At 41.1% G+C, this 13,053-nt stretch overlaps 1 protein-coding gene across 2 annotated transcripts in view; it reads right to left on the minus strand.

Moving 5' to 3' along the window:
- Nucleotides 1-211: 211 nt before the first annotated feature.
- The window catches only part of zfpm1 (zinc finger protein, FOG family member 1), a 74,711-nt gene continuing 61,869 nt past the window's right edge, over nt 212-13,053 (minus strand). For both annotated transcript variants that reach the window (XM_053234761.1, XM_026927151.3), the window contains exons 5-9: nt 10,169-10,259; nt 9,601-9,819; nt 8,411-8,641; nt 7,897-8,124; nt 212-7,719 (exon numbers count right to left, since the gene is read on the minus strand). In XM_053234761.1, the coding sequence (XP_053090736.1) occupies nt 5,351-7,719; nt 7,897-8,124; nt 8,411-8,641; nt 9,601-9,819; nt 10,169-10,259 (3,138 nt within the window). In that variant the 3' untranslated portion in view covers nt 212-5,350. The remainder of the gene's footprint in view (nt 7,720-7,896; nt 8,125-8,410; nt 8,642-9,600; nt 9,820-10,168; nt 10,260-13,053) is intronic.

Genomic DNA, 13,053 nt, shown 5'->3' on the forward strand with positions numbered 1-13,053 from the left:
CCTTTAGTGGCAGACCACCCAATTTTTTTAGGTGAGCAAAAGTATAGGAACAGATAGTCTTAAAGTAAATTAACCTAAATTATGCTTAATATTTGGTTGTATATCCCTTTCTTGCAATAATTGCAACAAACCAGCAACCCACTGACATCACCAAACTGTTGCATTCTTCTTTTGTGATGCTTTTTCAGGCTTGTACAACAGCTTCTTTCAGTTGTTTTTTTTTTTTTTTTTTTTTTTTGGTGGTTCTCCTTTCAGTCTCCTCTTCAGGAGGTGAAATGCATGCTCAATTGGGTCTAAAACCTTCTATTTTTTTCCTCTGATGAAGTCCTTTGTTGTGTTGGCAGTGTGTTTTGGGTCATTGTCTTGCTGTATGATGAAATTCCTCGATGCATTTCTCTGTAAATTGCCAGGCAGAATGTTGCTGTATACTTCTGAATTCATGCTGCTACCATCATGACTTACATCATCAATAAAAATTAGTGAGCCTATTCCCGAAGCAGTCTTGCAAGCTCAAGTCATGACACTACCTCCACCTTGCTTAACCAATGAGCTTATTAGTTAAGCTTATTGGTTGACCTATATGTTTTGGATCATGAGCAGATCCTTTCTTTCATCACACTTTAGCCTTTCCTTCACTTTGGATTAGTCATTAGAGATTAATCTTGGTTTCTAGAACTTTTGTAGCTCATTTTGGTTTCTTTCTATTTCAAGACATTCCAAATATTGTATTGTATTGTAATATTCCAAATATATTATTGTATTGGCTATGCCCAATGCTTGTGCAAAGGCTCTGATCGATTTTCTCTCTTTTCTCAGTTTCAAAATGGCTTGTTTTTCTCCCATAGACAGCTCTCTGGTCTTCATGTTGGTTTATCCTTTTTAACAACAAATGCAATCTTCACAGGCAAAACCTAGGGCTTAACACAATAGTAGACACCCAGAGCTATTAACTGTTTAAACAGTCTAACAGGGCACACCTGGGTAACAAGAAACACCCTGTCAGTCACATGTTCCGGTATCTCTGATCACTTTAAAAATGGGTGGTTCAAACAAAATGTGCCATGTTGTGCCAAGTTGTTTAACATATATACATGTAGACATCAGGAAATGAAAGCTGAAATTCTGATGTCTCATTCATCTTTTGATCTCAAACCCAAATATCTTTAGTGTATAGCAAAAACAAAAGAATTGGCCTTGCCTTTCCAATATTTTTGGAGGGGACTCTATATGTATATGTGAACACACATATTGTACCACACAAGATTAAAAGCAGTATCAGCAAAAAGCTGTTAAAAATTATGAACTTGGTGCTCAAATACATTCATACCTTGAAATACAACCAAGCCTTTTTTTTATGTTATATAAATGTTGCAGCAACAGTAATACCACTATATTATATATTTTCTGGCAACATTCCATTTACTTGCCTGTTTCTCAATACAAGTTAGAGGATGCAGACAATAAGACAATCATATTCAATAAGCAAAAAATGGCCATACCTTTTTGAACTTGACCAATAGGCTACAAGACCAAGGTAATATTAAAAACTCCAGCAAAAAAGAGAGCAGCAGGTTCTGAAAAACTCAAACCAGCCCGTCTGGCACTGACAAACATGTTACTGTCACTGAAATAACATTTTCCCCTATGTTGATGTGAACATTAACTGAAGCTCTTGATCTGCTGTATCTGCATGATTTTAGGCATTAAGCTGCTGCCACATGATTGGCTGATTGAATAATTGCATGAATGTGTATGGGTACAGGTGTTCCTATTAAAGTGGCCAGTGAGCTTAATGTCTGATTTTAAAGTGTGACCACAGAGAGCAGAAATCTTTTGTCAATTTTTATTATGTAAACCATCCTGAAATCAACAAAAATCTACCTAATTTCTTCTATTTATTTATTTATTTTACAAGTCTGTGTGTTCTGATGATGTACAGGGATTTACCAAATATGGTAAATATTTCAAACCACAAAAAAGCTCTTCCCATTGATGTTTCAGATAAAAAATACTTAATATTATGCTTTGTTGGCTTCGTCCCTGACCTGTAAACTGTGGTGGCTGAAATATGGATGGCATATTTCAGTTTGTGTACTTTTTCTTTGACACCTGAATATTTAATATTTAAAGTGTGCTAAAATCTACAAAAATGCAAGAAACTAAATGACACTTGCCTAAAAGGTCTGAATTTGAGCAATGTGTGGCTTTCAACTGATTATATATAATCTGAATCAAATTTATCTTAGGCTACATTATGTCTGCTTGAACTGCATAATGTATGCACCTTGTCCATTACCAAGGCTTTTCACTTTGGACTTTAATTCCATCAACAGGACATTATCTGTCCCTCTCGTCTGAATCATGCATAACCAACAATCCTGAGAAGCGGATTGGTCTCAAAATGTTAACACAAGCATGTTATTCATTTTTGGCACACAAAGTTACAACTACACGTTTTTATTATTTTAAAGTGATCAATATTCAAAAAATAAACACTTTTTTACAGAGTCAAAAAACAGCTTCAGCGCAACATAGATCACTGCATTCCAAGACCTTTCAGCAGTGAAAGCATGTGGCCTTGAATTACTGTGAGATGGTAAGAAAAAAACAAACAAAAAACCATTAAGTCATATTGACCACAGATTTTTCTTACCTTTAGAGAAATCTATCAAGTGAACTTATCCTGAAAAACAATCCACAGGTACAGACATCCAACTGTGTTATTAATTTGCACAGCTGAATGGCCTTGAAGCCTTAAGAAGTAAAAAAAAAATAGCTTTTATTCTGATAATTGCAGTCAGAGCCCAGAGGGTGCACTGACAAAACACTGGCATTGAGGGAGATGATTGAGTAACGAAGACTTGAAGGCTGATAGAAATACGCAATAACTTAATTGTGAACAAAACAAGCTCATTTAGTAAAGCAAAATGTCCACACAGTGAAAGTATTTGTGTTTTTGTAGGACTCTGAATCCACTGTAATCACCACATTTCTTTGACAAAGACCCAGTCAAGCTTTGGTTAGAAAAATTAGAGAAAGAAAAAAAATGCAAAAGTAGGTGGAAAAGTTCCTCAAACAGTGATAGACTCCTGGTCACACTTGCCCCAGAGTCCACTATGCCATAATAAATCAAGAAAATACTTTCAGTACAAATAAACCCAAGAAGGCAAAAACGACAAAACAATTCAGTCTAATCACATTAGGTAATTTCTGGTGGGAAGAATTTATGTTTAAATGAGGATCTAATGTTTCTGACTGAATAAACTGTAGAATCACTATGCAGACTGAATTAAGTACAGGTGGGCAGAGCTTTGCACTTAAAATTTCCTCCAGGACTGTTTATTTTTTTCCCATGCATAGTTTGGACAAATGTGTAGTGGAACATTTCATAGAGACTGCAAATATAAAAGAAAAAGGTATGACATTCATAATCATTTTTCCAACAACATTTGTAATTATACACAAAATACCTTAATTAACTTTGTTAATTCAAATGTTTTCATCAGTCCTTCAGGCGTAGGTTTGGACAAGGAAAAGTGCTGTAAAACTTAAATACAATACAAAAAAAGCTTCTTAAAGTAAAACATTCAGCATTTTTATACAACACAGTGCAATAAAAACGGGAACCAGATAGGTTAAAATGGGCCTTCAGCACTGGTCATGAGTATGTTATAGTTAGCAAAGGCAAAACAACAGAATAATAAACAGTTGTGTGCGGCGTACAACTGGTGTAGCACCAATTCAAAACCACTGCACAGAGAAATCACACCTGCTCTCTCTCTAGAGCAGCCTGTGGTCTTTGTAACACCAGAAACGGCTCTAGTAACGGAAAGGAAGTCCACTTGCTAGCTGTTTCAGACATACTCAATTGTGTCGTCAAATTAGGCTTTGCAAAGTAGCTTGTTCAAGGGGTAAAGATTGCACTATGCTGCAACTTTCAAATTACATACTCCTAAAGATGAACAGTGAGTCAGAGAGGGAATTGTGGGGATGCACTGGGATACCAGTGTGACTCAACAACTTGCAAGAGAGATTAAAGTAAATCTTTAAAGTAAATTTTTATTTTGCTAGAACCCTCTGAAGTATATATTTAATATGCTAAACTTCATTGCTTGATTAAAAATGGAAACAACAGCAACCTATAGTCACACACCATTCAAGATTTGTCAGTGAGTGTAGAGAGTGTCCATACCAAAGTACAGTACAGACAACAGTTTATCAGCAGGTCGACAGGGCTGTGAATGTGAGCATTTGTGGAGTGATTGAGTTAGACGGAGAAGGAGTACTGACCAGACATCCTCATCCCATCTCTCTTAAACAAAACCTTCATGAAGATTCATAATGGACTGGTGTTCTCCACCACCTCACCTCTGACCCAGAGCAATGAGCCAATACTGAGAAAGAATATAGTGCACTCAGGATGCACTATTCCAACACTTACCAGTCAGATACTGTAAATGCAATGCTGACAACTGTGAAAACAGGAGTACTCAGTGTCCCAGAAATTACCATGACTAGACACATACCTAAGAACTAAGAACATACAATACACTACCCTTGAAATGGTTTCTATCAACAGTATGAAAAAAATATATATATACACATAGAAACAAAAATATAAATCTTTTTCATAAAAAGACAGTAGGTAGTATTCTGTGAAAGTAAAGACTTAAAGGACACATAAGTTCATATTTTCCCTTCTTCAAATCTTCCATCTGGAGCCGGTAACTTCACACAACCAGTATCTAGTGAGCTACTCTGTTTTTCTTTTTTCTTATAAAAGATGATTCAGTGTATGGACAAAAATATTGTAGTACATCATGAAATTAAGAGACTTGAGTTATACAATTACACTAGGGGACAGACTTTCCCCAAATTAATAACTATTAATTGGCTCAGGAAAACTACAATCGGTCTGGGACCTGATGCATGATGCCACCAAAAAAATTGAAAAAAATTAACATCATCTTCAAGCACATGAGTGATTAAAGCAAAAGTAAAAGAGTGAATTAATAGGAATAAATGTGGGATCTAGTGTCCCATCAGCAGATATAATACATGGGTTAAACTCTGTGGCGGGCCGTTATAAGGATAGTTATAGGTCAATTGGGCACATTTATGTGCACAGGTAGCATGTCTCATTATTTAGTGTAATATAAACGTGACCCATAATAAGCAATAAGTTACCATAGTAACAACAGCAGAAACAGCAGGGTTGGCATTGCAACCTCAGCTCCTGGATAGTAACAGTCCCACTTTCATACAATGTTGAGATCGTGCAGTACAAAGCCACTTGCACATGTGACACTTGGCACTTGCAGAGTTGAGGGTAATGGTGGGGAGGGTAGACTCACTTGACATGTTCAGCACTGTGGGAGGAGCAGTAGTACTTTTTGTGTGCAATGAAGGTGGACAGGCTGCTGAATTTGATGTTGCACAGCCGACAGTAGCGAGTATTACCATTTTGTAATGCTGTTGCAAGGACTGCCTTGGGCGTGGTTGGGGCTATGTGGCTTACAGCTTTCTCCGGGAGAACCAACTGAGTGGTGGAATGTCCTTGTGACCCCAACTCTTTCAAGGTGTCAGACACAGGTGACACAGTCAAAGGAATTGAGCCTGTGGGTGAGAGGGCAGGGGGGGCTGCTTTAGGAGAGCCAGCCCCAATAGGATTTTGTGCTATAGGGCTTCCATTGAGCAGGGGAGAGGAGGGAGAGGCAGCATCCCTCCTGGTCCGGCCATTTATACCATCCCTCTGGGGCCTGAGGCCTGGTTTAGGAGGGGTTAGTGGAGCTCCATTGCGAGGACTGAGGCTGTTGCTGGGACTAACATTGGGTGGCTGGACCTCAGACTGCTGCTGTGTGGTTAGGACCAGCCCATGAGCCGTCCTGAAATGCTCCACCAGATCAGAGGTCACTGCCCGATTAGGAGGGCAGTAAGGACAAATCACAGGAGGAGTGCTGGGGGTCTTCACCCCAGGCAAAGTATGAGAGGTAGACTCCAGACTGGGTAAGACAGAGGTGTGAGGGACCACTGTGGGCTTTCCAGTTTGGTGGCTTTTGGTGTCAGGTTGCAGATCAGGAACTCGGTTCTTAGGGGAAGTGGAAGCGGGTCTCTTAAGCCGATGCAGCTGCTCCCGGGTTTGGGGCTGCAAGGCGGTGGCAGGGCAGTAGTAAGTTTTGTGGGCCAAGTAATTCTCAATGCTGTTGAAGCTGATACTGCAGGCTGTACATTTGTGGTAATCCGTGAGGGGCAAAGTTGAAATATTATTTCCTCTTGAGCTCTCCCTCAAGCAGGGCTTTTTGCTAAGGTCAATGGGGCCATCACCCTCTGGACTAGAACTGCGAGCAGAGCTGGCAACTGTGGCCACAGTTGGCCCAGAGTGGGCACTGGCACACTCTTGTTTCACTTGCATGCCTGGTAGAGCAGGATGGGCAGCAGCACTGGCCAGGGCCTCATTCCGTGCCATATGGATTTCATACATCTTTTTGCGTTTCCGTGTACGAATGGGCTGTGGCACAAAGGCAACCTTGCCTGACAAGAGGCGCTGGTTGGAAGGGTCGTGACGTGAGGCACAGTAAAATCTCTTATGGACAATGTAGTTCTCATGTCTGCTGAATCTGATATTGCAGGCCTGGCAGAAAGTGCGAGTGGGATCTTCATCCAGGTCTTCAGCTGATCCACTGATTTCTGCAGGGCTTTGGCTTCCCTCACTTATCCTACCCCCTCCACCGCCCTCACCCTCTGAGGAAGATGAGCATGCAGAGTCTTTCAGTCCTGGAGTCTCACTCTTCACTTCAGTTGGCTTGGTGTCTGAAATTGAGGCAGCTGCTACAGAGTCAGTGTAACTCGGGGAAGCTGATGTTGTAGAATTGCCTGGTCCTGCTTGTGGAGAGGTATCATTACCTGAATGGGGTGCTGCAGTTACTGGATCATCCATTACCAGGCCTGAACCCTCCCCTTGCTGGTGTCTGCTGGAGCAGTACAATCTCTTGTGGGCATAATAGTTGTTGATGTTATTGAAGGTGATGTCACACTCAAAGCATGTTGCCCCCTTGAGGACACCAGCAGGAGACCCTGGAGAGTAGAAGCCTTGTGCAGATGCTGGGACCTGCCCACTCTTCAGCCTACTATGAACCATCTCAGACATTTTGGCCAGGATTTCAGATGCCTGGGGCATAATGGCAGCCTCGGGGCTGAAGAGGTAAGGGGGCAGAAACAAAGCTCCACCAGGTAACACTGATCCCCCTGCTCCCAAGTGAACAGGGCTAGAGCCTGGAGTGGGACTGGCCGGCTCTGCCTTCACTGCAATGACTGAGGGACTTTTAGGAGAGGTAGGATGGGGAGAGCTTGGCTCCGTTGCATTTGCACTATGATTACCATCCCGCTCTTCGTCCCTTGTTTCACTCTCTGACTCAGACTGTGGCTCTTCCTTGATCTTCAGCTGCTCTGGAGAACTACAGCCACGGGAGGTGGCTGCTCCACCGTTGGCCCCAGGGCTGGAAGAGTCTGGTCTGGGCATGCTGGCTGATAGCTCTTTGTCCTGAGACTCTGAGTGCTCTGAGGTCACAGGGCTACCTTGGCGAGGTGTGTGGCTCCTTTCAACAGGAACCCTGACCTCCAGGTGGGTATGGACATGCTGTTGGAGCAAAGCAGGGGTGTCTGCTGAAAATCCACACACTTGACACTTCAGCAATATTCCAGAGTCTCCAGGACTCAGGCCTGTTGAACAGAAGAAGGCAAAAAGGAAGAACATTTATGTAGTGTGGGAGACAAAGCAGATTTAAGTCAGAAAATGAATTCTAGACTGGCTCACTCTGGTCTGTAATCAGTGTCAGACTACATTTTAGTAAAGGCTAAGACTCATATGAATTAGCTAAGCCCAGATGTGATGCCTACCTGTGGCCCCTGGAAGTTTGGGGGAATAGCCTTCACTGCGAGAACCAGGCTGGCACACCATGTGGCTAGTGACCAGATGGCTGTAGAGGATGTCTCGAGTTGTAGAGATGAACCCACAGCCATGGCACACACCATTTAGAGTGTCAGTGTGCACCTTTAAATGGCGCTCACAGTTGGCCTTGGTAGTGAATGCGGACAAGCAGATCAAACAGACAAATGGACGTTCACCTGGAGTACAGACACATATACATCCATATAGTGTTAGGCAAATAGTATGCATTGTGTTTTGCTTACACATTTTGAAACTAGAAAATGGTAAATGTAAAGCACTTAGTGAGCTGTTAAATTGGCAGTGCACAAAATGCATTATTCATGAATAATAATCAGAAAAGACTGAAAGATGGACTGAGAGATGGCCAGTGAGAGAGTAATAGAGAAAGGGAGGTGTGAGAAATAGTAGGACAATAAGAGACAAGCTGTGAGAAAAAGAGAGAGAGAGAGGGGTAAGACTCACCACTGTGTGTCCTCATGTGGATCTCCAGTGAGCTCGCACTAGGACAACTCTTGTTGCACTGGGGGAATGGGCACACCCTCTCGTTAGGGTAGGAGTCTTTGGGCTTGTCCTGTGGAGGGGAAGCCGTGGCCTTTTGCTTCTGCCGGCTGGCACAGTAGTACATGAGATGAGCTTGCAGGTTCCTCTCACTTCTGTACCAGATCCCGCAGTCTTTGCATGGGAAGATATCCTCTGAGAAAAACATACTCACAAATTAAGTAATATCATGGAATCATTAAATCAAACTTTATTTCTGTGTTTATCTGTAGCATGATATCCATGTATTTAGTAGTACTTTAATCTAAAAAGAAAACAGAAATCGTTTCTGTAAAAATGGCTTTTTGCAGCTTTACAATAAAAACACACAGGGGGTTACACTTTTTCTACTGGTAGTGAATTGTGCAGGTTTTATTTATATCTGAATATTAACTAATGACACAATCGGTTTCAATGCATCATAACTGTGGGCTACACTAAGTCGCATACAATGTATGACACATTAAAACAGATCAAGCAAACTGACAATCTCCAAGGCAACAGGATTGAGAAGATGTGTGTATAATTGTACAGATCGAGTGTCAAGGCATGCTAAACAGAGTATATTTGATAACGATCGTAGCACCCCATAATTACCTGTCTCTTTACTACATGGCTAATGCTACACGACTGAAAAATAAAGCTGATCACGTTTTAACCTTTGGCTTGATTTACTGAGATTAATTATGCACTCATCACAGCACGGATGTGTCCACTCCCACACCTCGCACAGCTCAGCAGCCCATAGCAGAATGCAAGGCAGAAAGATAGACAGAGAGAGGGAAAGAGAAAAAGAAAGACAGAGACAGTGTGTGAGATAGAGATAGCTGTACACTATTCCCAGTGAACTGCCAGTGTCTCACCAGCACAAGTCTCTCTTGTCTCAGCTGAAACAATACTGCCACCTAGTGTTGGCATGACTAAATGGTAAGTTTAATGTTGAAACTTAATGGATGCTGCCTCAGTTTATTTGTTTGCAAACCCAGGCCTGATGCTATCTGTCCTAATTCTATCCTAATTACTGAACTTAATATTGTGTTAACACACACACACACACACACACACACATCAAAAAAGGAGAACATTCACTTGTGAGTAAGATAATAGTGACTCACTGTTAACAACTGCAGTTGCCAAAATGGCAGCCATGCCAGCCTGCTGTGGGAGGAGCTGGATATCAGAAGGCAGGGTTGCTGGGTATACTGGCTCCTCCTTCACTGGGGGGTTTTGAGTTTGGGTTGCAGCCTTCTGCTCTGCACTGGTCCAGGAAAGGATGGCCACTAAAGCGTCTCCACTTGATAGCTCCTGAGTGAGCTTACAGTACAGACCATCACCTGAAAACATAACAGTCAGGTGCTACAGGCAATCTGAAGGCAACATCTAAACCCAAGCTGAAACTCAAATTTAAAAAGCGGTTGGGGTTGACTAGGAGGAAGGTATGGACCTTTAACAGATAAAAACACTAATTACCCAGATCTAGTTTGACAGTTTACTATCATTGTCATAAAAGTACTTTTTTACACCTGGTACGCTGAGTCATGGTGTCAGAAATATCTTCATCAAACTATAAATGTTTTTATAATGATTACTGACTCTTAGGACCCATAATGATGGTGCTTGAGCCATTACATTCAGTATAAAGGGGTGTGCTGAGGTGTTTGTGTGGAGTGAGTGCTATAGTACCTTCACTATAAATGATGCAGTTTGCTTCTGAGGAACAGGAGGTTACAGGGATTCTTGAGAGCCAACAGTCCACATCCTCACACACGAGACTCTTCATACAAGAACATACAGACAAAGAATCATTGATAGAAATAATGAATATTAGTCTTTGGAACCATAATAACAGACTTGAGGAAAATTAAAGTGCTCTGTCAACTCATTTAAAATACTGTAAGTTTAGCTAAACTACAGATATGCACAGATTCTCATTAATAAAATAGCAGTCAAATCTGTTTACTTTCAAAAGAGAAGTCTGATCAAATGGTGAGGTTGAGGGCCATAGACCACAGTAGGTCTATACAATATATCCTGTGAACTCCTTTAGAGGAAGATCTCATAACAGGGACAATTACAGTGGGGCTCAGGGGAACGGCAATAGACAGGGCCAGTGGAGACAAAAAGGAAGAAATACAGAACCACAAAGAAATGAAATGACCCCAGAGAGAGCAGCAGAAGGGTTAAGAAAGGAGATATGTCATGACTCTAATGGCTCCAATTCACTATAATTTATCTTATGACCTGACCTGAATATGCAAAGCTGTGTGTGCATGAGAGTGTGCATATACACAAGTAATATACCTCTGGATACTTGGGAGTATTAGAATTAACACACCTGGTCTGTTACACACAGTGTGCTCTTTGTCTTGAGCTCTGCAAACATTCTGTCTGTCATTCCCACAGTCTTACCATAATACATATAGGTATGGACACACTCACACACAAAGAAAGCTACACATGCACATGCATGTACGTACACAGAATTACTGACTTGAATACACCAAACCAAGAGAAAAAAAGGATGTCCAGGTTAACTCATTTATATGATTTATATATGAATGATTTATGTGATTTAAATATTGTTACCAAGAGTCAGGTCCCTATCCATCCTTAGAGCTCCATATATGTACATCTATACTGATAAATGTTCTGAATCTTTAATCACTATACCCAATCCTGTCCTGATGCTGACATTCTCTCAGTAATTGAACCTGCCCTTTGCAAGCTTCTGTTAATAAGTTACATGAAACATCACAGGCATAATGGCAGCAGGGTTTAATGTCAGGGATCTCCATCCTAGGAGAGTGGCTAAAAAAAAATATTTAAAATCTTGGTACCAAATCTGTGCTTCAAGCCACTAGTGGCCCTGCTACTGATGCATTTACACTAGATGGCAGTAGCTCCATAAGGCCTGTGACAGTATCAGGAGCTTTACACTCACTTTTTTGCATTGCATAAAACCAGCTTAGCAGCTGCTCATGCGGATGCATCGGTCCACATATCCTTGTCATCCTACCAAACATTAAAGACTAGAGAATATGAAAGACATCTCTTCAGCATAGAACCCAAGGATGAAAGGAACCAAGCGTCAGGGCAGTGAGATGAGACAGCCAGCCATGGAGGACAGCTGAAGGGTTTCTTTCTAAATCTGTCTGTTCTTGCCTGAAGATATGGTCCGTATTGTATTTCATGGGGAACTAGTGCTGATAAGGAGATAGGGCTCCTTTTGTTTTAATTTGAAACCCAATGCCGGAGCCGTCTGTGCCATAAGTGCTGCGTGCTTCTGCTAATTTGTTTCAGACTCATTTAACACGACTCGACTTTGGGCTGCACAAAAAGAGAGGGCAGTGTGCTCAGCCACCCCTTCTGACTCAACACGCATGGCCACACCTGTTCACAGATTAAACACGTTCATTCACAAGCTTTCCTTCTTTCTCTCAGACACTCGCTCCCACAATACAGGAAAGTTTACTATACGATTGCAAAGGAAGCCATCACTTTCTCCAATACTTCAGATCATGTGTGAGGACTATGGCAAAACAACAAGACTCTAAGGGCAGTTGTTGAATTCAATCAATAACTAACTTTTCAAAATTGTGAATATATAAAACTTGATATCAAAACTACAACAGAGCCACCCAATAAAACATAATCCTTGCTTACACTTTCTTGAATGTTTGGTATCCACTCACGCAACACTGGTAACACCACAAATACTTTCTGCTTCTTTTCCAACAAGTGCCTTCAGACTTCCATTATAAGTAAGTTTAGAGTAAACATGCTTTCAGTTCTTTTCTCAGTTCAGGGTAACAATGATAATTACACATATGCTACAGAAGCAGAAGTCATCTTAACAATGATGACACTGCAGGACAGTGAACTATCTAATTATGTCTATTCTGCCAAAGAGAATACCCAATACTAGATGGTTCTTAATGCTACAACCTGGATACCCAGCACCTGCATTGGTGTAAATCATTGTTTGTAAAATTTTTATTGTATTTGTAAGGGGAAAGGTGTTTTTCATGAAAAAGCATGTAATTAAGCTGATCAGCCAATCATTCTTACACTAACGAAGGCAAGAGCCTTAGAGCAAAGTTACTATAAGGAAGGGAAGTATGACGATGCAAATTAGTTTAAAATTAGTTAGGTGTTAAGGTTAAGTGTTAGGTGTCTTTTACTATCCCACATGCTCTTTTCACTTTTGCTCAGTTACTCTTTTACACATTTTCCCTTCTATTTCTCCCTGCTCTTTGTTCTCGCTCTTAATTCAATTCAATAAGCTTTTAAATAGAACACATTTATTTATATCAACAAGCATCCATACAGAGTAATAAGAAACAGAAATGAATAGTGACAGTAATAATTGTTATTATCCTCTCTCTCTCTCTCTCTCTCTCTCTCTCAGAGCTCCGCTCTAAGCTCTTCTATGCGACTCTTTGAGGTGCAGTCTAAGCCCCCTTGTCCGAGTCCCTCTGCCTCATGAATATTAATCCCAGCTTTAATCTGCTTGATTCCTGCACTGCTGCCACCCAGACGATAGCCAATCTAATTATTTGGTCTGATAT

Source organism: Pangasianodon hypophthalmus, chromosome 6, assembly GCF_027358585.1.
Source record: "Pangasianodon hypophthalmus isolate fPanHyp1 chromosome 6, fPanHyp1.pri, whole genome shotgun sequence".
In the NCBI taxonomy this organism is placed as follows: domain Eukaryota; kingdom Metazoa; phylum Chordata; class Actinopteri; order Siluriformes; family Pangasiidae; genus Pangasianodon; species Pangasianodon hypophthalmus.